The following is a 21,254-nucleotide window of genomic DNA, read 5'->3' as shown; positions in this document are numbered from 1 at the left end:
CTTAACGAGAAATAAGTGTTAATCGCTCGCTCTGTAAATCTCAAACCGAACGAGAGGCTCAATAAAAGAGAAATAACAAGGTTTTGAAAAACAAGATATCGTGACAGGCAGGCCGGTGAAAGTTTGATTCCTTCTTGGGTTATCTCATTCAGTGGTAAGCAGGGTGTGACCAAACTCCAGGAGGGAAACGTGTCTGTCACTGGTCCCCATGCTCCCCCCCATGCTCCCCCCCCCCCCCCCCCAAGCCGCCCACCGCCTGTCCAGTCCAAACCGGAAGACTGGGGCAGAATGTGACGCCTCCCTCTTCCTTACTGGTGTAGAACATCCTCCAGGTCCGTCTGGATCAAAGCTTCATATCTAATAAGTCTACTACTACTTAGATAAGGTCCTTTGTTTTAGCTGTGAACTAAATTATATGTTCTTTATTTGATGAAATACGTTGCTGCTGGACTTAGAATCACATTTTTACCAAATTTATAAAAAGAAAATCTGGATTTAAGTGTTGAACGTGGATCTTCACACGTCACCTGGTGTTTTTTAAACCGCCTTGTTCACGTGGAGTCGACCATTAGAGGATTCCCAGTGAGACACAAGAGACCAGTACACTCAGAATCTCTCTATCACTCAAAGCTAGTCAGGTGAAAAGGTTTGTTGGTGCTGAATCAGAAGTTTGATTAAAGACACTAATGAAGTGACTGGACGACCAGAGCAGTTTCTCTCAGTCCACATTCTGAATCTGTTGGGAGGCATCATGGGTAGTGGGTCAAATCTCAGAGGGACACACACACACACACACACACACACACACACAAATGAGTTAAACACACACTAGAATAATGAGTGTTGGGTGTTTATTACCTTTTTTTCAAACAAACTCTGGAGAGGTTTTCTCTCTATTTATTCACGGAGAACTAATTCTTTAATTGTGGGACGTCGGCTGGACACATGCTGCTCCCTCAGAGCCCCGTCCCTCCCTCTGTGAGACGCCGGGGCATTGAGATGCACTGGCACGCTCCGGTAATGGGTTCGTGTCCTCACTGGTCCTCGGTTGATCAAAGTTTCCCTCCGCGGCTCAGCTGGTAAAGTGGCCCGGCTGTGAAGTGCTGGTTTTTCCACAGCGAAACAAATTTAGGGGCCGGTTGGTTCCCAGGCGTGAACAGCGATGACTGGACATCACCACTGTATGTATATGTAATCACCCATTAAAACCAGTAAGGGATGTGATTCATCGTGGTGGATAAAAGCTGTGGTCCAGATGGGAGCGGACACAAACACATCACTCAGGAATCGGAAGACCTGATTGGACGAGCCGAGTCTGACTCAAGAGCTCGGAACTGTTCTTCTTCAGACTCTCAGAAGCAGGAATCTTAAGCCTGAAACATGCTTCTGCGTTTTCACGGGCCCGTAAGCGCAAGAGCCCTTCCGGGTCCCTTACGTGCTTATGTATCCCTCCTTACGTGCTGACGGGTGTCGACCCCCTTTTCTAAAATTTACGGCAAAGCTCCGCAAGCTCACTCAGCCCGCAAGGCTGTGATTGGTCTGCTCTACATCCCTTCTGGAGCTGCATTTCCGGTTTCATGCCCCATAAAACCGGCAGAAATCACGGAAGATTTAGAAGAACGAATATGGACCAAATAGAAGAGCACTTGGCAGAAGATATCCGATAGTATGATCACTTGTATAACCTGTCACTGACTGGCGGATTTGTCCGCCAGAAAAAGGCTACGAGGAGCCGCAGTGGCTATGTAAATAAACAATCGACGAAGAAGAAAGAAGGCGTCTCTAAGGTCGTCTCGACAAAAAGCATTACTCCGCCTAGTGTTCTGGCGCAGAATTGCTTTGTAAGACGCGCAACGGTTGGGGAAGCATGAATGAAAACGAGTCTTGCGCCACAGCGGCGTGAAAAGACGCAGACGCAGTCGCAGAAGCATGTTTCAGGCTTTAGTGTGTGAAGTATTTATTAAAGATTCATTATTGTGCGTTATTTTTTGCTAAATGACGCACAACGATATTGTCAAAATAAAATTCAATCAAGGCATTTAGGGTTTATGACTCAACTAATTTTATTTCCTCATAATAATCCTGACAATCATACAGCAAGAAGTGCAAGGTCAAATCCTGAAGGTGAGCCTGTGAGTGTGTGTGTTTGTGTATGTGTGTGTGTGTGTGTGTGTGTGTTTGCCGTGTTAATGGATTTCCTCCGGCTGGCGCTCTGACCCAGGTCTTCCTCCTGTGACCCTGAGGATGATTGCCGTGGCTGAGACGTGTTTGATCCCTGTGCTGATGCTGGGCTTCTGATGGCCGGCCCACTTTGATACCGCGACGAGATTGAATCCAACCTCCCCCCCTGTTGTGAAACACACAGGTCGCCGCACACACACAGACACACACAGCGCCGTCGGACCTGGTTTCTCAGCAGGACAGTTTCCTTCCTGTCTCTTTTATCCCGAGTGTTGATATTTTGTCGTGGATGTTTCTTCTCTCTGAGGACGAACCAGGACTCGAACCCTCAACCCTCACAGATATTTTATTATATCGGCTTTTTTTTTTTATTCCTGTTCACAAAGACATGTCTTCCTATGAGACCAGTTGCTGCTGAGGCTTTTCCTATCTCACAGGAAACCCAGAGGAGTCACGTCTCTCCAGCTCTGTCCTGTCGCTCTATGTGTTTTTTATAACCGCTCTGTTTCCTGAGCGTTTGAAGTCTTCCTGTATTAATCCAAGCGAGCGACGAGTTTGATTTATGAGCGACGCAGGACCACTTTACTTTTACTCTTGCTTTTGTGTCGGGTCCGGTCGGATGGAGCAACTCACTGACTGATGGCGAAAGCAGAACCAGAACCTGTAAAGCAACCAGGGTGCTGAGGTGAAGCCACGCGGTCATAACGTGGATGGAGACGTTTTTATCTGAGATGATTTATTGTCCTGGAACGTGAAGAGCGAATCAAGGTGCTTTTCACAATGTGGAGAGTTTAACACCGCAGCCGCTCTGGAGACAAAAGAGAGACGTGTCCCCCCCCCCCCCCCCCCCCCCCCCCCCCCGTCCACACTAAATCTCAACATAGGTCAGCGCTCTCTCTTTTTCTGACATCTCTGTCTCTCACACTCGACCCAGAACTGTCCGGTGCCTTCACAGAGCAAAAGGAGGGAAAGATGGGCAATAGAAAAAGTGATTGTGGAGATGTGGGAGCGAGGAGCGTTTGGCAGCCTTCGCCTTGTTTGCTCAGTAAACCCCCCCGAGGCCTGTGTGTTTTATTTTTTTTCCTCGCCGAGAGAAATGCCGGCATTGTTGGGCCGGGAGGCCGTGGTTACGGGCCAGCACCGGCAGGTCGGGACAAACAACCAGATGAAGGTCAGCTAATATAGCAGTTAATTCCACTTCCTGGTCCCCGGGACACCCAGGCAGGGTTTGTTTGAAGATCCCAGACCCTGAAGTCACTCTGCACTTTGTTCAGTCCATGAGGAGTTTTCAGTGGGAGCCAACACTTTCAGATATTAATGTATTCGGATGAGAAGAGAGGGCGGGAGGGAGGGAGAGGGGTGGGGGGGGCAGTGTCAGGCAGGGAGGAGGAGAACTACAGATTTCTATACGTCTCTGTTGCTCGTTGTGAAAATCAATCGTACGTTTTCAAATTAATACTGAAAAAGAATCAGCTCAGGTTAAACTTTGAGACCAGGAGAAACACAGAGGAGGAGATTTCACAATTCACAAACTCCCAAATGGATTGATTATGGATTTGATCGTTGATATTTCAGTAACAATACAAAGTTTTCTCAGAAATGATAAAGATCTTCAGAGAACCTAAACTGTAAATCGAACCTTTGAACCCTGTGCATTGGTAGAACTGTTAATATTCACTTTAAGATTTGCATTCGACAAGAACTTCTCCTACAATGACCGTGCAGAAACATGCCAATAAAGCATTCATATTTTCAAAAATAGGGTTTAATTTAAACTATAAATGAACCATCCACTTGTTTTCAGTGTGTGTTAAACTCTGTTGTTTTTCGTCCTCTTGTCCCCGTTAGACTCTGGAGGGTTTTAAAAACAGGAAGCTCTCACGAGGCGGCTGAAGCACCGGCCTCACGGCGCAGACTCCAAACAGATCGGTCCTCTCTGGCATCGACTGAACTCAGCCGGGTCGGTCAATAGACTCTGAAAAGAGCCGGTTTATTAGCTGATTGTCTCAGCGATCATTTAACTCGCACTTTGAGAATGTAGAGAAGTGAGGGAGGGGGGGAAGGGGGGGTGAAATATAGTACACACCATCCAAAAGCCAAGTGGCTTAATCCTGTATGGAAATGGAAATGCGAATAAAAAGAGGACTAACTGTGTCTGTGGGCACTCTGCTGTCCAGGAGGAGATGGAGGCCTCTCTTCTCCAGGACGCACAAGAGGAGTCTTTGTGCTCCACACTCGTAAGCCAGGAAGACGCCTTTTGAACCATGAGCATTGAAAGACACCGAAAAATGAGAGGTGGTTTGGGCGGGAGTGAATGAGTGAGAGAAGGGGTGAGGGGCCGGGGGTGATTAAAGGTGTTTGTGTCAAAAGCAGAGGGTTTAATACATTTGGAGTCTAAGTTGTGTGTGTGTGTCTGTGTCTGTGTGTGTGTGTGTGTGTGTGTGTGGTGGTCACACAGTGGGCTGATATCAAGTGCCTCTTTAAGGCCTCCTTCCATCTCCAGAGGTGCTTCAGTCTTTGTTTCATGGAGCCCAGTTCCCCCACTCCTCTGCAGCCCGACTGTGAATGAAGCCTGGGAAGCAGAAGAGAGTCCATTGACGGAAGGGAGACGCCGATAGAACGAGGACAGAGACGGGAATATGCAGCCCGACACCTGGTTGTGTTGATGTCGCACACAAGACGATTGCTTCAGCTTGGTTTTGATAATATTGATCGTTTATTGGAAAAAATGTGGAAACGCAGTTTGTCCCGTTTTATTCTGGACGTGCAGAAACAGAGATGTTTGGAAACGATGACCTAAACACTCACAGCTCTTTTCAGTCATGATGTTTCCTTCGCTGATTCGTCAGGCTCGGATCACGTGACCCCCCCCCCCCCCCCCCCCCCTTCCAGAGGATAACATCTGCCTCAAGTGTAGCATGCATCACGGATAATCAATTACACGTGTCTGGCAATTAAATTCTGCTTAGATTGAGTGAGTTCTGTGCATTTGCCGTCGTTCCTTCTCTCTGGAAAGACTTGAGAAAAATCTATAAACTCAAATCTAAAGCTTCTGGAAATCTATTGAGAAACCTGTGTTGGCGCAGGCGACTAATCCTATTCACCTCAACGCCCTCATCAACCGGCACATTCGGTTAAAGGAGAGAAAGAGGCGTTATTCAAAATGTCCAATAACAATCTAATTAGCGAGTAATTACAGTGTATTGACAAGACGTCCATTAACGTCAGTGTAAATGTCTTAATGAGTGTGATCGGTGCTTTATTACACAGGGAGGGAGAAAACTAATTATGGAGACACAACCTAATGAGTGAGGGTAGAGAGCCGAGAGGCCTGTGATCCTCGAGTGGATTAGGAGGAGGAGGAGGAGGAGGAGGAGGAGGAGGAGGAGGAGGAGGAGGAGGAGGAACACCGGAGAGGATCACAGAGGCTGATTTGCATCGCTCAGCGGCGGCGGACCTTCAGCGACACCGTCTCTAATCTCTATTCACAGACGAGGGGGACGAGGCCGAGGGAAAAGACGACTTCATTTAACGCAGAGTGAAGTTCAATCAAGTCCTGTCGCGGAGGAACTCTGATTTTATGCATGGAAAATCTGCCAGCCCCACTTTGAGATGAGAAACTATATGCAATCATGGTGCTGTTTGTCAGAAACCCACTTGAACTCTCGCTGCTCCTCCTGCAGAAGTGGAGCCGCAGCACAGATGCTGTTTTGTTTGCTTCTCAACACTCGACTGAACGACACAACACAGATTCCTCTCCTGAACAAAATGCATTTTGAAATCTTCGTTTGCTTTTGATTCTCTCAAGGACGAGAAAACCATCATCGCACACAAACACAGAGTCGATTTCAATTCATGCAAATATTGTCTGGAATAAACGAGCAACACTATCAAAACAAAACTGAAGGAGTTTCTCTTTTGTGAGATGAGCACACGTCTCTCAGGCCACAGCCACAGTTGTTGTAAATATCAATATCAAACATTGATAGAAGTGAAGAAGAAGAATCAAGTGAGTTTCTGTGAGATTTCAAAGTCTCCAACGGCGGCAGGTCGACATCTACAGATCGTCTCAGACCCACCAACAGGGGCATCACAGTAAAATACAGAGTTTAACTGCACAACAGCTTTTAGCAAAGACAACAGGGTCAGTAAAGTTTGTTATAGATCATCCATGTTGGGTTCTACACCGGTAGTATGCCTGTTTGCTCCAGGTGAGTCTGACGAAGCAGCGAACGCCATGCACATCTGTCTGTAGAGGATCTGTCAAGATTGTGTGTTTCTGTGTGTCTCCAAATGAAAACGTAGTTGTGTGGAGTTCGCTTCAATCTTATCGGAGCTTTCCACAAAACCTCTCAGCCAATGCGAATATCAGCCGGCGTACAACCTATTCTAAACCTCTGACAGAGCGAGAGGAACAATAAAGAACAGGAAAGAAGAAGGAAATGAATTCCAATCCTCCAAATGGTTCTATTGGTTCCATCCTGTCCCCATCACAGACCAGTGCAGGAGATCTCAGTTGAGAGTTGAAGCAGTTTCATTTCCTTTTTCCCATTTTCTGGTCGCTGTCAGAAAACATGCATTTAAAGGGCAGAGGGCCGACGTGCCGCCAGAGCCGAGGATCCTCACTGGAAGCAGGGAGACAATGCTGCTGTGAAACTTCATTTAAAGTTCGGACCACGTTGTGCGGACGTTCTCCGGAGTTCACCTCTGAACCCGCTCCCTCTCTCTCCCCCTCCACCGACCCGGAGTCTTGGGTTCTTTACGGCTCCTGATCCCGGTGGCCTGATATTAATGGAGAACGCAGCTTGAGAGCTTCAGCGGTGACTGTATAATTGGTTGGCCCCTTTGGAGCATTTTGCACCAGGCATCTCAGGAGCAGTATATCAATCCTCTGCACACGGGCCAAGACAGATGGGCCCTCGTTTGGAGACGGTTCAGGATTGTGTGTTTTTTGTGTAAAACCCCCGGGGGAACAAGTTAAGGGTTCCCACTGATGCCAGAACCCCTCGGCTACAACAATAACACATCTGCGGTTTGGATTAGACACACGTTGGTGATATCACCCTTTTTAATAATACGCCTGCGTTATAGCAATCTGACAGAACAACCCTTATTGTCTATGAAGTTTTATAGAAGCACGGGATCCAACACAAATGATGACCGGCGCTACACAAACCTCTTTGGCAGCAGTTTGTGTTTTAATTCATTTTCTTACGATTGGATTCACATGTTCAGAAAATGTCACAACGACAACTTCCCTTTAGAGAATTCACTTCAATAAAACTCCTTAAATCCTTCGACTTATGTAAATGTGGACGTTCCAGTGGGATAATGGTTCATTCCCAGTAAAAGTATTGAATAGTTTTAAGTGTTGCATCACTTACATGGTGCAGAATGAAAACATTGAGGCCACTGAGACGTGTTTGCCAGAAACATTCCTGAACTTTCATTTAACTGTGTCAACGCTTTAAGCTACGGCCTGTAATTAAATTTTAAATATCTTTTATATATATATATATAGACCATCAATAAAATACTTAGTGCACTGATATAAATACAGTGACAGGGTGAGGAGGTAACAAATCTGGGTTTGGGAACTAAATTTCCCTTTTTAGTGCTTTTTCAAATCATCCAGTAAATATTAAATAAACAGAGAGTAAAGACAAATGGCCGACAGACTCAGCTGGTATTTCATGAAGCGGAGTCAAAGGTATGTGTGGAAAAAATGTACAACTTCAACATACGCGTTTAACGACAACATATTTGCAGTGAGTAGAAAAGAGACGAGTTTATTTCACAGCCCTCATCCCCCATGTTCAAGTGAATAGACTTAATCGTCAGTTTAATCCCAAATAACCTTGTTTCCCAGTATTTGATCATAATGTTTAATCCTTGTTATTAATAGTTAACACCCACTTTTAGAATCGAAATGTCCCCCTTCCATTTTCTCCGTTGACTTTCCAGAAGAAAGTTTCTATTTGGAACCCGGCCGAGCAGCTTCCAGAAGAATCTCGACCATAAAACATTTGATTCGGGGCATTAAAAATATGGGAAAAACCGCAAAGATACAAGTAACAGTCCATAAACAATTATGAAGAAACTACAAATCCCATAAACCATCGTGACTTCCTGTTGCTGCTTCTTATTGAATTTAACATCTATTACACCTGAGGATTCTGGGTAATGGCGTGTAGGTGACGTCACGAATAAAACACGTTTTTTCTGCAAACAAAGTTGAAATGATTGAGACTTTTAGCTTCTACAGGAAAATATAAAATCGTTTTACTATCTCGTAATTCTACCGTGGATGGTTAAAATATTATGGCTGATAACGAAAATCTCTATTCAGACAAATCTGGAATCAGATATTTCAGTATTTAACTATTATATTTGTATATAACTGTTTCATACGCTGCTGAGTTATTGTGTTAATGCACAAGAGCAGAACAGTTGTGAGACAGAATGAGTGATGTTGTGTATCGGACCTTATTACAGACGACAGGAAGAAAAGAACTTATAACAAAAATATAAATAAATCTCTGCTGGATCCTCGTCACTTTGTTTTTACACATTTTATTTCAGATGAATTAATGGTCACTTCTATCCGGCCGTTCAAAGAGCCAAACACTTCTCGATACGTTTCATTACAGCCGACTAACAACTCGATGCAAAAAGTACAAAATGATCAGTCTCCCCCGAAAAAAGAGAAAGAAAAAAAAAATACACAAAAGCCACATTTGTTTCATGTGTCATTAAATATATTCATTTGTGATAAACATAATATATTAGTATTACAGGACAGTACACAACCATTTGCAATGGACACTGCTAAACAACATTTACAAGCCATGTATAAACATGAGCAGATAATTATTCAGGTATAAGATTTTATGGAGAACAGAGGAGGAGGGGGGGGGGGGGGGGGGGGCTGGAGTACCTTTTATGCAAACGCCTGCAAATCCAGTTGAAATGTGTCGGCACAGATGTGTTGGCAGAGGTTTTATTAGCAGGTTGTAAATCTGAGATACAAACAGTGTGATGCACAGAGTGTGTGTTTGTGTAACATGTGTGGTCCTGCATAAGTTTCAGTGTACTGTGTGTCTGTGTGTGTGTGTGTGTGTGATCCTCCCGGTGCACATACTAAAGTAAACGTGACGTTTTGATTTCTCTGTCATTCATTTATTTTGTTGTTCCATTTGTTAAGCTTGTAGTGTGTTTAACGAGTCTGGTTAAGTTCACATGGAGATCATCTAGTTAATGTTTAACAACAACACAAAAAGTAACACTATACAGCTTTATAACACGTAGACACTCGCTCATGCCTCTTTGTCGAGTACCGAGTCTTGACAGTGGGATCCAGTCGTCAAAGATAAACACGTGATAAACATCGCTCCACAGGTTCTCGTCCCACTACACTGAAAACTGAATACAAATAAAAGTGTGTACATGATTCACAAGGGTTGTTAGGCAGCAACAGTAAATAGTGAGCATGCAGCGTGTCAGTGGTTTTGAGGATCTGCTGTGATAGGTATATATCTCCCTTTTAATTAATAAAGTGAGACTTCACCAACACTCACCTGCAGATATTTGCGACATCCGACTTGCACTTATTTGTTTTTAATCTGAGTCGTGTGTAGCTGTGTAGCACGAGCGCCACAGGAACACAACAAAAGCCACAACACAACTGCAAAAGTGACGACAAAGCTTCAAATGCCACAACGTGAATGCAAAAGCCAAATGAGTTACTTTCCTCGCTGTGTGTGTGTCGTGGCTTTTCCTTCGTGTTTGTGAGACGTCTCTTTCTTGTGTAGAACAGACATGTGTGAGATGAGTGTGTGTCTGTACAGGTTCCCTTTCTTTTTGGACGCCACGCTAAACATAACAGTGAACATATCTCATATGTTCTAAAAAAAAGAAAGTTCTGACTAGTAAAAATAAGTGCATGGTTGACACGTCTACTCTACGCTGATGCTACGGCACCATCTACTATAAATGTCTAGGTATGCACATATGGTTACTTTACATTGCAGAGGTCACAACCACAACATGCTGCGGATACATCGATACTTCCATGTAAATATTTCATTGTACAGAATGAGGAGAGGATCGTTTTATGGCATTTTTTTGTTCCCACACCACGGAGGTAACACTCACACAAGCTGCGTTCAGACCTGCACTGAGCTCCGGACGTTCTCCAGAGGGGCTGAGGAGCTTCTCCAGAGGAGCTGAGGAGCTTCTCCAGAGCGGCTGAGGAGCTTCTCCAAGTAGGAACTAAGGAGAACGTCCGAGTGAAAGTTAAACTCTGGAGAAAGTCTGGAGCCATTTGTGCGTACACGTCTGAAAACAGCTTGTATGAGCAGAGGGTTCTCAGTTCAATTCCCCGACCACAGTTTCAAACAATTTCACAATTTTATCACTTTCAGCTGCTGAAAAAGTTTCTCCATAGTTCGGCAGGTTTCAGCAGCAGCTGCTCAAACGTGCCTGGAGTCCCCGCGGTGCCGTGACTCCTCCTGGACACAGGACGGTGGAGTTGGATCCTCTGAAGACACAAAGAGGGAGATACAGTAGACGCTCTCTAGAACAACCGATGGAGGGGGGGGACAGCATGGTGGGGTGAAATAGTCCGGATGTGACATATCTGTAATATTAGGTGCAAACTCTGCAATTACACGACAAAATAAAAACCTTGAGAGACGAAAAAACAGAAAGTTGTAGAATGAGCTCCTTCACAAAAGTTCCTAAAAAAACAAAAACAATCTAATCTCTTCGCTCCAGCTCAGAGCAGCAGCACTCAGTCGCTCCCCATCTCTCCTTCTCCTCACCTGTGTCTCTCTCCATCTTTTATTCTTCCAGTTAATTTGTTTAACCCATCCATCCTCTCCTCCTCCTCCTCCTCCTCATCCTCCTCCTCCTTGCATCCATCCCAGTATGGAGGCGTTCTCTTTGCCTCCACCTCTCCCTCAAGCCTCCCTCTCTCTCTCCCCTCCCCAGCTGCTTCTAGCACTTCCCCCTCTTGTCGCGCTGCTGGAACTTCCTGAGCCGGCGGCCCCACAGGTCCTTCCAGGGGATGAGCAGGCTCCCCTTGTCCGCCACCACGCCACCCTGCCCGGGGGAGTCGTCCTCGTCCGTGCCCAGGAGCAGGTACTTCCTCCCGGGCTTGATCTTGGGGCACTTGCAGGCCACGTCCTTGGCGCGCACCCACAGCAGCTGGTCCCCGCGGCGGATGCGGTGCTCGCCCTGCTTGTACACGGAGATGATGTTGACCGTGAACTTCCACCACTCGCCCGCTTTGTCTCCTTTCAGAACGTGCACTTGAACAGCTGGTGGGTGGAGAACAGAAAGAGAAAACTGGGTTAAATCTCCTTCATGTCATAAAGAAGTGGTTCCTAATGAGACGTTGTTTGCTGGACCTCCTGTGCCACACTGGTTGTTCTGCAGGGTAACGTTCTCCACATGTTGAATCAATACCTGAACAACACATGGTGAGACTGAGAGCGTTGGCCCCTGATCAGAGAATTCTAAATGCAGTGGTTAGATAAAAGGAGAGGGGATATTGTTGAAAAAGACAATTAGGGGAGACGGAGAAATGGTGAAAAGGCTGAGGATAAGTGACAGTTTGAAAAATGAGCATTAATGCAAACATTTTTTGAAACATTTGGATATAAATGATGAAGCTGAAACTTCCAGGGATGCATGAGGAAACCTTTCTTATGTAAGACAAAGCTGGAGTTCATTTAACCGATTAAGACAAGAGTCTGAATCAGACGCTGCCATTTAAACATGTTTATCTTAACCTGAATATATTAAATTAAAAAGTCTGACGTATTTGACATAGTGGACGTTATATAATATATCATATTCTCTGAGATATGAATGAAGGGTTCAAGCAACTCGTGAGACGATCTAATCAAACTGTTTTCTTCGGAGTTAGGTATTCAGTGATGCCAACACGTTGTAAAGAAGCAGCTGTTTGAGCCTGATCCAGAATCTGCTCCCCTCATCTGTGACCTTTGACCTTTCCTCTGAAACATTCTCCTTTTTTACTGCAGCCGTTGCCATAGCTCACAAACACAAAGGCTTCGAGTGGAGAACTTTGAGACTAAAGCCCAGAGGAAGGCAGAGAACTTGTTTTGTGTCGGACGCTGCGTTATTTATTTGCAAAAAGAAAAATGGCAAAAGGAACACATCTGCAAACGGAGTGAGATCCTCTCCAGTGGGTTGATCATGTGAACATCTGAGCACCGACCACCTCGGGCTCCTTCACCCTGAACCTGGGAACTATCGCAGATATTTTAATATGAGGAAATGAGTAAAGCTCCCCCCCCCCGACGAAGCCGCTATTACTCCGTCACCCTGATCGGAACAAGAGGTAAACAGCTCAGCAGCCACGGAGCTAATCTGCACTTGAGGTGAAGTGGGTTTACTCTGGAATGTGCTATTAACTTTCAGGGGGGTGTTCACTTACAAACTGGGAGATTGAATCTAAAGACGACGGGATTAGATGATGGGAAACACTTGTGATGCCCCGGGACAAATCTTATATTTACCTATTTGTCTTCTGCGTTCAACTCTTTTAATGCTTTTCTGTTATCGGCTAACACGTGAGGATCATAAACTGTCAGGGAACAAGTGTGATATTAATATCCAACCTCTATTTCCTTCCATTATTAAATGCTGATATGCATAAACTGCTTTCAGACTCCGGATAAACTCCTGACATTCTCCGGTGGGGCTACATGTCAGAACCCCTAAAACCCAAAACCTCAGAACTCAAGCAAGTTTCTCCCTGAATGCCCCAGAGATTTGTGTTGTCAGATAAAGTTTGTGCGGATGTTCAATATTTAACTTCCACGTAAAGTTTGATAACTCTGTTTCCCGAAAGAGCTTTTTCTTCCCATTGTGTGATTCTGATATCCTCGGTGCGTTAGCCTTTTCTTTGCCTTCCTGGCTGAACATGATCACTTTCGGCGTCCATCAGTCATCCCGCTCCTCCGCCAAGAACGAGGAGAACCGGAGGAGCGGGGCGCTTGAGTGTGTGTGTGTGTGTGTGTGTGTGTGTGTGTCAATGCATGGCGTGAAAGACGGTTTGTTGTGCTGAGGAGAACGAGCTCTCACAGCCCCGCCATTCATCGCAGCCCTCTCCTTCATCCACACACATAAAGGGTGTGTGAGGAGGGGGCTTGTGTGCAGTGGAGGGCGGGGGGGGGGGGGGGGGGTTCCACTATTTGTCTTCCCAGCCACAGAGAAAGTTCCAGAAGAATCAGGATGTGTTTCCGACCTCATGAGCGATCCGGGTTCTGCTCCCAGAGCTCCATCCAACTTCTCAGCGTGAGAATCCAGAGGAGATAGAGCTCTCCTCTCGGCGGCGGCGTCCAGCCACAGTCTCGCTTCTCTCTCGAGTGTGTTCTCAGTCTGTACTCTGAGTATTTAAACACACACAAACACACAGACACACACACACCTTGTGCCGCTCGGTCGGAGCTAAACAGACACAGAGCGCCCGGGGGTCAAACCATCTATTAGGAAGCGGTGCACGGTGTTTGGTGAGAGCGACCGTGAAGGAGAGGAGATAAGTGTCAGATGATCCTGCTGCAGCACAATGGCTGCCAGCTGAGCCTCGACCAGAGCCAGACTTCCCACTGGGTTTATCTTCTGTGGGCAGTGTGCTGCAGCTTGACACAGCATGCCACCAACAAGCCGGGGCTAATGAAATTAGAGCTCGCTTAATTACCGCTCTGAGGCCCCTGTCCCCTCTGGTTATCAGCTGAGTGAATGATCAGGGACCTGCAGCCCTCGGGTGAGCACCGAGGGGAGGCCGGGGGGGGGGGGGGGCTCGGGGCGCTCTGCCTTTGAGCAGCACCCCGGAGCGTCGGTAAACACGCGGCCCTTTGATTCATTGTCCTCCTGGTGGCAGCGAGAGGGAGGGTACGTGTGTGCAGAGGGGGGGGGGGGCCTTTGTGTCCCCCGTCTCCGGAGCTACGGCAGCGATGAAAAACAAAAATTGAATAAACAAAACATATTTCTTTTTCTCCGGGGGGGGGGGGGGGGGGGCAATCCGTCACCGTCGACCTAATTCACCACCTGTTTGCCCCCCCGAGGAATGCTCGGTGCCGGCAGAGTGCACAACTGTGTTTAAACAGAGGGGCCCCCTTCCCGTGACCCCTGGGGGCCGGCACCAGCACTCACACATCGGGGTTGTGGCCCCCAGAAGAACAGAGGCGAGACTCTGAAGACCCACAAAGACGGGCGACAGGCCTGAGAGACCAATCAGAGCGATGCGGGGGGAGGGGGGGGGGGAGCGGACGCGGAGCGCTGGTGGCGGCCGTCCGGAGGAAACTACAGAGGAACCCCCCCCCCCGCTGCTCGAATCCACCCGACTGATTTACAGACGCTCGCTCGCCCTCGGCTCCGGTGAGGGAGACTCAAGTCGGTGGGAAAATGAATAATCGCTGAATTTTGGATTCCGAGCAAAACGTAACAAATGGCCTGAATTAGTATTTACTCAACTTTTAGAGCGGGGATCAAATCCATCTGGCCGTTGTTCTGCTGGACGCGGCTCAAAGTGCACGGAGCTGGTTTGCTGACAGGCGGCTGATGAGGTTTCACTGGTGATGAGTTGGAGTGAAATGCATCAACATGAGAGGAGCTGAAAGAATCACAGCAGAGTGACGAGGGCTTCACTGGGACTGGCTCGGGATCAGATTTACATCAACTTTATTCTTCAAGTTATTAACGATACCGCCTCTAAAATGTAGAAGAAGAAAAATGCAGATTCCCTCCAGAGATGGATTCTTAAACTCTGGATAATCTCCTCAGTGGGTGAATGACGGGCGTTGGACTTTCTCCGGAGTTTCTTCTGGTAAAAACTCTGGAGAATGTCCGACTGAGCCCATGTGGGAAAACGGCAACGGACATTCTCTGGACTTCCTGTCTGAAAACGTCCTGGTTGTCCTTTCGGCTGAGAGGAGAGTGCTTGTGTTCTGGACCTGCCTCATATTTCTTTGTGTGTGTGTCGGTGTGTGGATCCATCGATAACAGATAAATGACATCTCTGTGATTAATGGTGCAGAAACCAGTTGGATCACTTGTGGATGAATGTGGAACCTCCAGTCGGGCAGAGTTCTCCTTCTCCCCTGTGGGATTTAAACACATCTCACTTCTATCGCTGTGGTTTCTCGTTGACAGACAATCGATCCTTATAATTGATAATTGATCATCAACATCAAACTTCCCTCTGGTTCCAAGCTGCTGACTGGTTCCACTTCATATTTGAATCCAGGAACATGATATGTGTTCACCTCGCTGGGCGTGTTTCAGCTGCATCACTCGTTCTGTTGATTCACTGACAACTTAATGTGACTCCTGTGTGTTTTGGCTTCTCTTATCACTTCTGACGCGCGTGCCAGAGGCCGAGCGGTCGGACGCGTACATGCTCTGCAGGGCTGGAAGGTGCACACGGGTTTTTCATTTTATTCAATATAATTGAGCAACACAAATCCAAAAAGATCCTGAGATGAACTGCATTCATTCCGGGTGTGTCCTAATTGAGTAACTGGGACGAATGGAAAGAGTCAATAAACCACATTTACCCAGATTTTCTTCTTATGATTTAATGTGTTCTTGTAGCTTTTTGGTTTGGGAACATTTTGTGCGTTATTTTTCATCAGCAAGCGGTTGTGTGTGTCATCATTTCCAAACGACAACGTTTCTGACCCGGAGTTTTCAAACTAAAACTGGCCCAGTAGCATTTCCAAACTTTACCAGTTCAGTGGCTTTAAAGCTAAATTGAAGAAATATGGATGTTTCTCATTCTCTCCTGAGATCCTCCAGGATGGTTTCTTTATTCCCTGCTTATTATTTTCTGTCCTTGTTGTATTTTTATTCTTGTTTCCTAACTCTGCAGCCTTGGTTGTCTTGTATAAATAGATTATTATTATTTATTGACCCAGGCTGAATGTTATTCGTGGGCATTTGCAACACGACAGCTCGTGAAGTTGCTTGATAGCAGAAAAGAAAGATGTGTTTTGAAAACACCTGTAACTCGAGGGATTCAAAAGAGAGAAAGAAAAGCAGTTTATAGATCCTCTGTTTTCAAAGAGAGAGAGAAACGTATGTTCTCATATGAAACTCTGTTCTAGTGGAGGTGACCTGAGGCTGTGCACGTCAGCTGTCAATAGAACCTGGAGCGCAGCCCCGGGGTGTGGGTCGGCATCTGATTAATGGAGACATGTGACCTCCTGACCGCTGGCTGCACATTCCTGAGAACTGGACTCACTCACCGTAGTCTTTTTTACAATACTTCTTCATGGTGATCTTCATCTTTCCCTTGGAAGCTTTGCAGTGTGATTCACAATCTGCTGGAAAGAAAGAAAGAAGGGAGGGGGAGGAGAAAGAGTCAGATGGCAAATTTCACCGTGCAACACCACAAGTGTGTTTCAGTATCATCGGGCCAGACTCCAGCTGGATGGGCCTCGTTGCCCCCGGGGGTTTTAAAGATGCCTTCAAAGTGCCATGGTGAAATGGCTTCAGGCTGACACACATCCTCCTGTGTCTGTCAACACACTTCCACTACACTCCTCCCAACATTTCCACCGCAGCCGGCTGCCTCGTCACTGTGCTGGCACGCATTGTGCGATCTGGAGGTCACTCCCGCACAGAAGAAGGTCGAGGGGGGGGGGGGGGAATTAGCTTGTGACCTACACCAGAAAATCAGCAGGGGCCGCTCGCTCGTAGAAAGAAGCCCACAGACTTATGATTAGTGTGTCTGCAGGGTTCCGTTCACACCAGTGTGTGTGTACCTGCGTGCTGAAGGGATCTATCGATGGCCACCGCCGCCGCTTTGCCACCGGGGCCTCACACCTATGAGCGAGGCGGCGGTGGCACCAGGGGCCACAACCGAAAACTGAAATCATTTGTTCCCTCCACTTTCCACTGACTGACACAAATTGGAACCAGATCATCTGCGAGTGTTGCCCCCCCCCCCCCCCCCCCCCCCCACACGCCACCTTCTCCCAGAGTAAAATAAGCCTTGTGCTCTTTTCTAGGGGGGGGGGTGGGAAAGCTGGGCTGGGCAGTCTGACGGGAAAGGAGGGGGCAGTGGAGAGAGAGAGGGGACCTTTCAGCTTCCCTGAATATGGACAAACTTCATTATTTCTTCCAGCCCTCTGTCCAGTCGTCCCCTTTCTTCCCCATTATACCCCGTGTGAATGAGGTTGCCTGGGTAATGATGGAGGAAGAAAAAAACGCCCCTCTCCTCCCTCTCTAAAAAAAAAAGGAGCGTTGTGGGACGTGGGATGAGGATCGAATGCAGAGAAAGCGTTTCTGCTGGAATGCCCGGCTGCTTTTTCTGCGGTGGCGGGAGAAATGAGAAAAGAGGAAATCCCAAAGTAAATGAATTTGACGAGTCCATATCGAGCACGCCTGATTTCCATGTAAATGAAGTGGTGAGGGCGGGGGGGTGCTTTATCTCCCACTGGCCCCTGGGGGCCTTCATCATAGCTCTCTTTGATAGCTGACGTTGCCCATTACCCCCGGAGCGCAATCTCCGCATTGGGCCATTACACCCAGTGCTCTCATTAAGGTCCAATCTCCTGCTGGGAGGACAAACGCCCCCTTTGTGTGTCCCCGGCGGCGGTGCCACGTTCTTTCTGCGGGGGCCCCGGGGACCACACGGCTGCTAATTTGGAGGGTGGTGTCTGTGTGGAGTTTCTGACGGGGGTCCAAACTCCTCGCAGCCCCGGCAGCAGAGAGTGGGACCCACAACAAAGCTCGGTCGAGTCAGTGGCGCCACTCGCGTCAGCCGCTGATGGACGACCAGGAGTGAGTCAGCCCATTCACACACGAGCCTGGATCATGGTGACTGTCTGTGAATGAATGAACTGGTTTGTTTATCGTGCTCCTGGGCGATAACGTGCATGAACCATTAACAGTTAGAAACCAGCAGGTACATATGTCTGTGGCACATGTCAGAGCACTGGAGCACCGGGGCCGGGCGGCGCTCCTCTGCTGGTGCAGCCAGACTTGATTGAAATACAAACTGGTGCAAATGAAGCATGTAATCTGATTAGGGCTGCAGCCCCGGGGAGGCTGCAGGGCAGACTGGGAATACTGGCAACGAGGCCACAGGGAGCACTGGCAAAATATCTGGCATTTACATCAGCGGCGCTCAGACCTCACTGATGTGTGTTCAGTGTTGATTGACGTGTGCAGCAATGAGAGGATGGAAAAACATGTGTAAATCTTTGTGTAAGTGTGTGTGTACGAAAGAGAAGATAGAATCAAATACAAAAGGTGTTGTTGTGTGTTTTGTGGTTTTGTGTGTTTCTCACCTGACGGCTCCTCGTAGCTGCTGTACGTCACTGTGGGAGATGCAACTGGGATCTCTGAGACAAAGAGGAATAAACACATATTTCACCTTTTCATCGTTTTACAATGAGAAGAAAGTGACCCATAAAAAACACAGAACTCCACTTCTAGAGCGAAGTTAGACCCCTGAGCATATATGTGCATACCCTCAGAGCACATATGAAATATACTTTCATACAATGTCCTGTTAATGACACTGATTTGTGGAAAAACAAGCAGGAAAGTGAGTTTCCTGTTAATGCCTTGTTCCCTCCTCATTGTGGTGCATGTGTTACAGTCGGGGAGAGCCAAAGCCGGCAGTCTTGTGAAAGTCGGAGCTGGCAGGGAGGCAGAGAGCAGGAATATTTAATATCGTACTATTAAAACCAAAAATATATGAGAAACCAAATGTATTCTGCTCTTTAAAAAGCCCATTTCCTGCTTTTTACACCAACAAAATGAAAAGAAATCCCGCTCCAGCAGCTTCACAGGCTTTTTAAATGATCCTGGTGGTTTCCAGCCAAACGCATCACTCCCATTCCCCGTCTCATTTCCATCTATCAGAACCAAAGCCCCAGTAACACAGTGGGCGATTGTTGTGTGTGTGTGTGTGTGTGTGTGTGTGTGTGTGTGTGCATGACCTCCCAGACTTTTATCTTATCTGCCGCTGCCAGCCGACCACTCGACGCTCACAGCTTCTATAGCGACGCATCTCTGTCTCTGTGAGGCGCTGGCGTTTATTGCCGAGCGCCTGGAGTCTGCAGGCAGCAGATACAGCCAATAAACATATCAGCCATCATTCCCTTGGACTCATTCTGGGGATTTATTGTGAGACGGGCCGTTAACGGTGTTGAAGGCACACAAGGCCATGTTAGGCAAGCTGTAATGGTCTGTTTATCCAGGCTCTGGTTTAAACAGCCAAACATCTATCCGAAATAATGGACCAGGGGAATAAAAATAACACGAGATGAGCGCGAGCCATGAATTCACGCACGACAACGTGTCCTGTCCTTTTCAGGTCTTGTCCTGTGGTAATTATCAGATTGGGTATCGCGGGTGGAGCTTGAATCCGAGCTGCAGGATTTGGCCGAGCGCGCTTGGCACTGGGGCCGGGCTGCAATCGATTCATTTGAAATGGAATCCCCCACAATTAGGAGATGCTGGTGGCTGCAGAGTAAATACACTTAAATATTTTGTAAACTCTGTTTTTAAAAAGATGGAGAACACGTCTCCGCTTCCTTCCACGATCTACAAAAGAAACCAAATCAGGAGGACGCCATGTGGTCCCGCCCCCTACCTGCATTTGACCAATTGCGAGTCTCAGGCATGTCATGGCTTTCACCCTGTTTATATAGCATCAGATAACTAATTAAAAACTTACTGGAAAGACTGAGCACTTGACCAGAAACATAATTTACTAGCGAAGGCGACAGAAGCCCACTCTGAGGAAAGTGTATTTTACGTGTCCTTGAATTTGTTTGTTTGGTTCGTGTCTCATCCACTAACATGGAGGAGAAGGTTGTGACTTTCTTGCTTTATAAACACTCAGACCTGCAGTTGTAATGGGGACTTTTAACAAAAGTATAAAGCATATAAATGGTGAGTGGTTCTTACTGATGCAGGGAGCGATGGGCGAGCGGCTCTGCTGGTAACCTTTGGCACATCGGTTGCAGGTGATCCCCGTCACCCCGTCCTTGCAGGGGCACTGACCCGTCGTCTGGTTACACGTCTTCCCCGCCGCTCCCACCGGGTGACAGTCACATGCTGTGTAGGCAAAATAAACAAAAACAGCACAGATCCATCAAGTAAACAACTTGTGGTCACTTCACAAAACAAATATCAGCTTTCAAATGCCTCCAGTGTGTGTCTGCCGTGTCCTCTGCTGACTCTACATATTCCATACAATAAAAAAGAATCTATCCAAGCACTAATAAAAAGCGAGTGAGAAATCCTCCACATTAGTGTGGGCTCTGTTTCCCTTCCAGAACATCGCAGATGGAGAACTGGGCCCTGGACCAGGAGAAAAAACCTCAATCAAACTGCACCGCTCCACCCATAATGACCAGTCTTTATTAGGGCTGCTCTGGAAAGAGTAAATAACTTGATTAATTATAGTATTTAACTCTCGCTGTTCAGTATCGCTTGGCTGTGTGTGTTTGTGTGTGTGTGTGTGTGTGTGTGTGTGTGTGTGAGCTTCTTGGGAGTCGTCTTTGTGTCGTCTGCAGCGTGGGGATCAGACGTTGTGTGCTTTTCAGATTCGCTTCCCGATCTAAAGCTTTTTGGCAAATAGCTCCTCGCACAATACTCCCCTGAATAATGATTCCTATTAATGGACGAGTGGAGCGGCTTCAAAGTCCAAGTATGCTGTTATTTGGGAGGATCACAAGTTAAATGTGAGAAATTTGTTCCCTCTGTGTATGTGTGTGTGTGTGTGTGTGTTTGCTCTGCCAAACATGCACCATAAAGCCCGTGTTTGAAGTGGAAGCCCAGCCTCCCTATTAGCCCTGCATGTGCTAAACGTACCAGCAGTTGTGTGAAATGAGCTTGAAGTGGTCCAGCTGAGGTCGGAGGGACTTGTAGTTTGAGTTTATTTGAGCTTCATTAGCACAACGACTTTCTCATTAAATCAAAACAGTGAAAGTTATGAGGATTCAATTTAAGAATTCAGTGTCACTATGTTGTTCACTTCTAAAAACGCTTTTTAAAACCCCTAGATACAGAGTTTTAAT

The 21,254-nt window shown here is 47.0% G+C and overlaps 1 protein-coding gene across 4 annotated transcripts in view; it reads right to left on the bottom strand.

The window, feature by feature from the left end:
• Window positions 1-11,077: 11,077 nt before the first annotated feature.
• Window positions 11,078-21,254, bottom strand: part of ntn1b (netrin 1b) — a 34,569-nt gene continuing 24,392 nt past the window's right edge. For 2 of the 4 annotated variants that reach the window (XM_062408655.1, XM_062408657.1), the window contains 4 exons: window positions 20,140-20,289; window positions 18,510-18,563; window positions 16,461-16,538; window positions 11,078-11,501 (listed from right to left, as the gene is read on the bottom strand). In XM_062408655.1, coding sequence (XP_062264639.1) covers window positions 11,179-11,501; window positions 16,461-16,538; window positions 18,510-18,563; window positions 20,140-20,289 — 605 coding nt within the window. In that variant the 3' untranslated portion in view covers window positions 11,078-11,178. The remainder of the gene's footprint in view (window positions 11,502-16,460; window positions 16,539-18,509; window positions 18,564-20,139; window positions 20,290-21,254) is intronic. The other 2 variants (XM_062408656.1, XM_062408658.1) reach the window with 1 other exon arrangement.

The sequence above is a fragment of the Platichthys flesus genome, chromosome 16 (genome assembly GCF_949316205.1).
Source record: "Platichthys flesus chromosome 16, fPlaFle2.1, whole genome shotgun sequence".
NCBI lineage: Eukaryota > Metazoa > Chordata > Actinopteri > Pleuronectiformes > Pleuronectidae > Platichthys > Platichthys flesus.
Note: the sequence above shows the minus strand (reverse complement) of the source record. Positions and strands in the feature narration are given on the sequence as shown.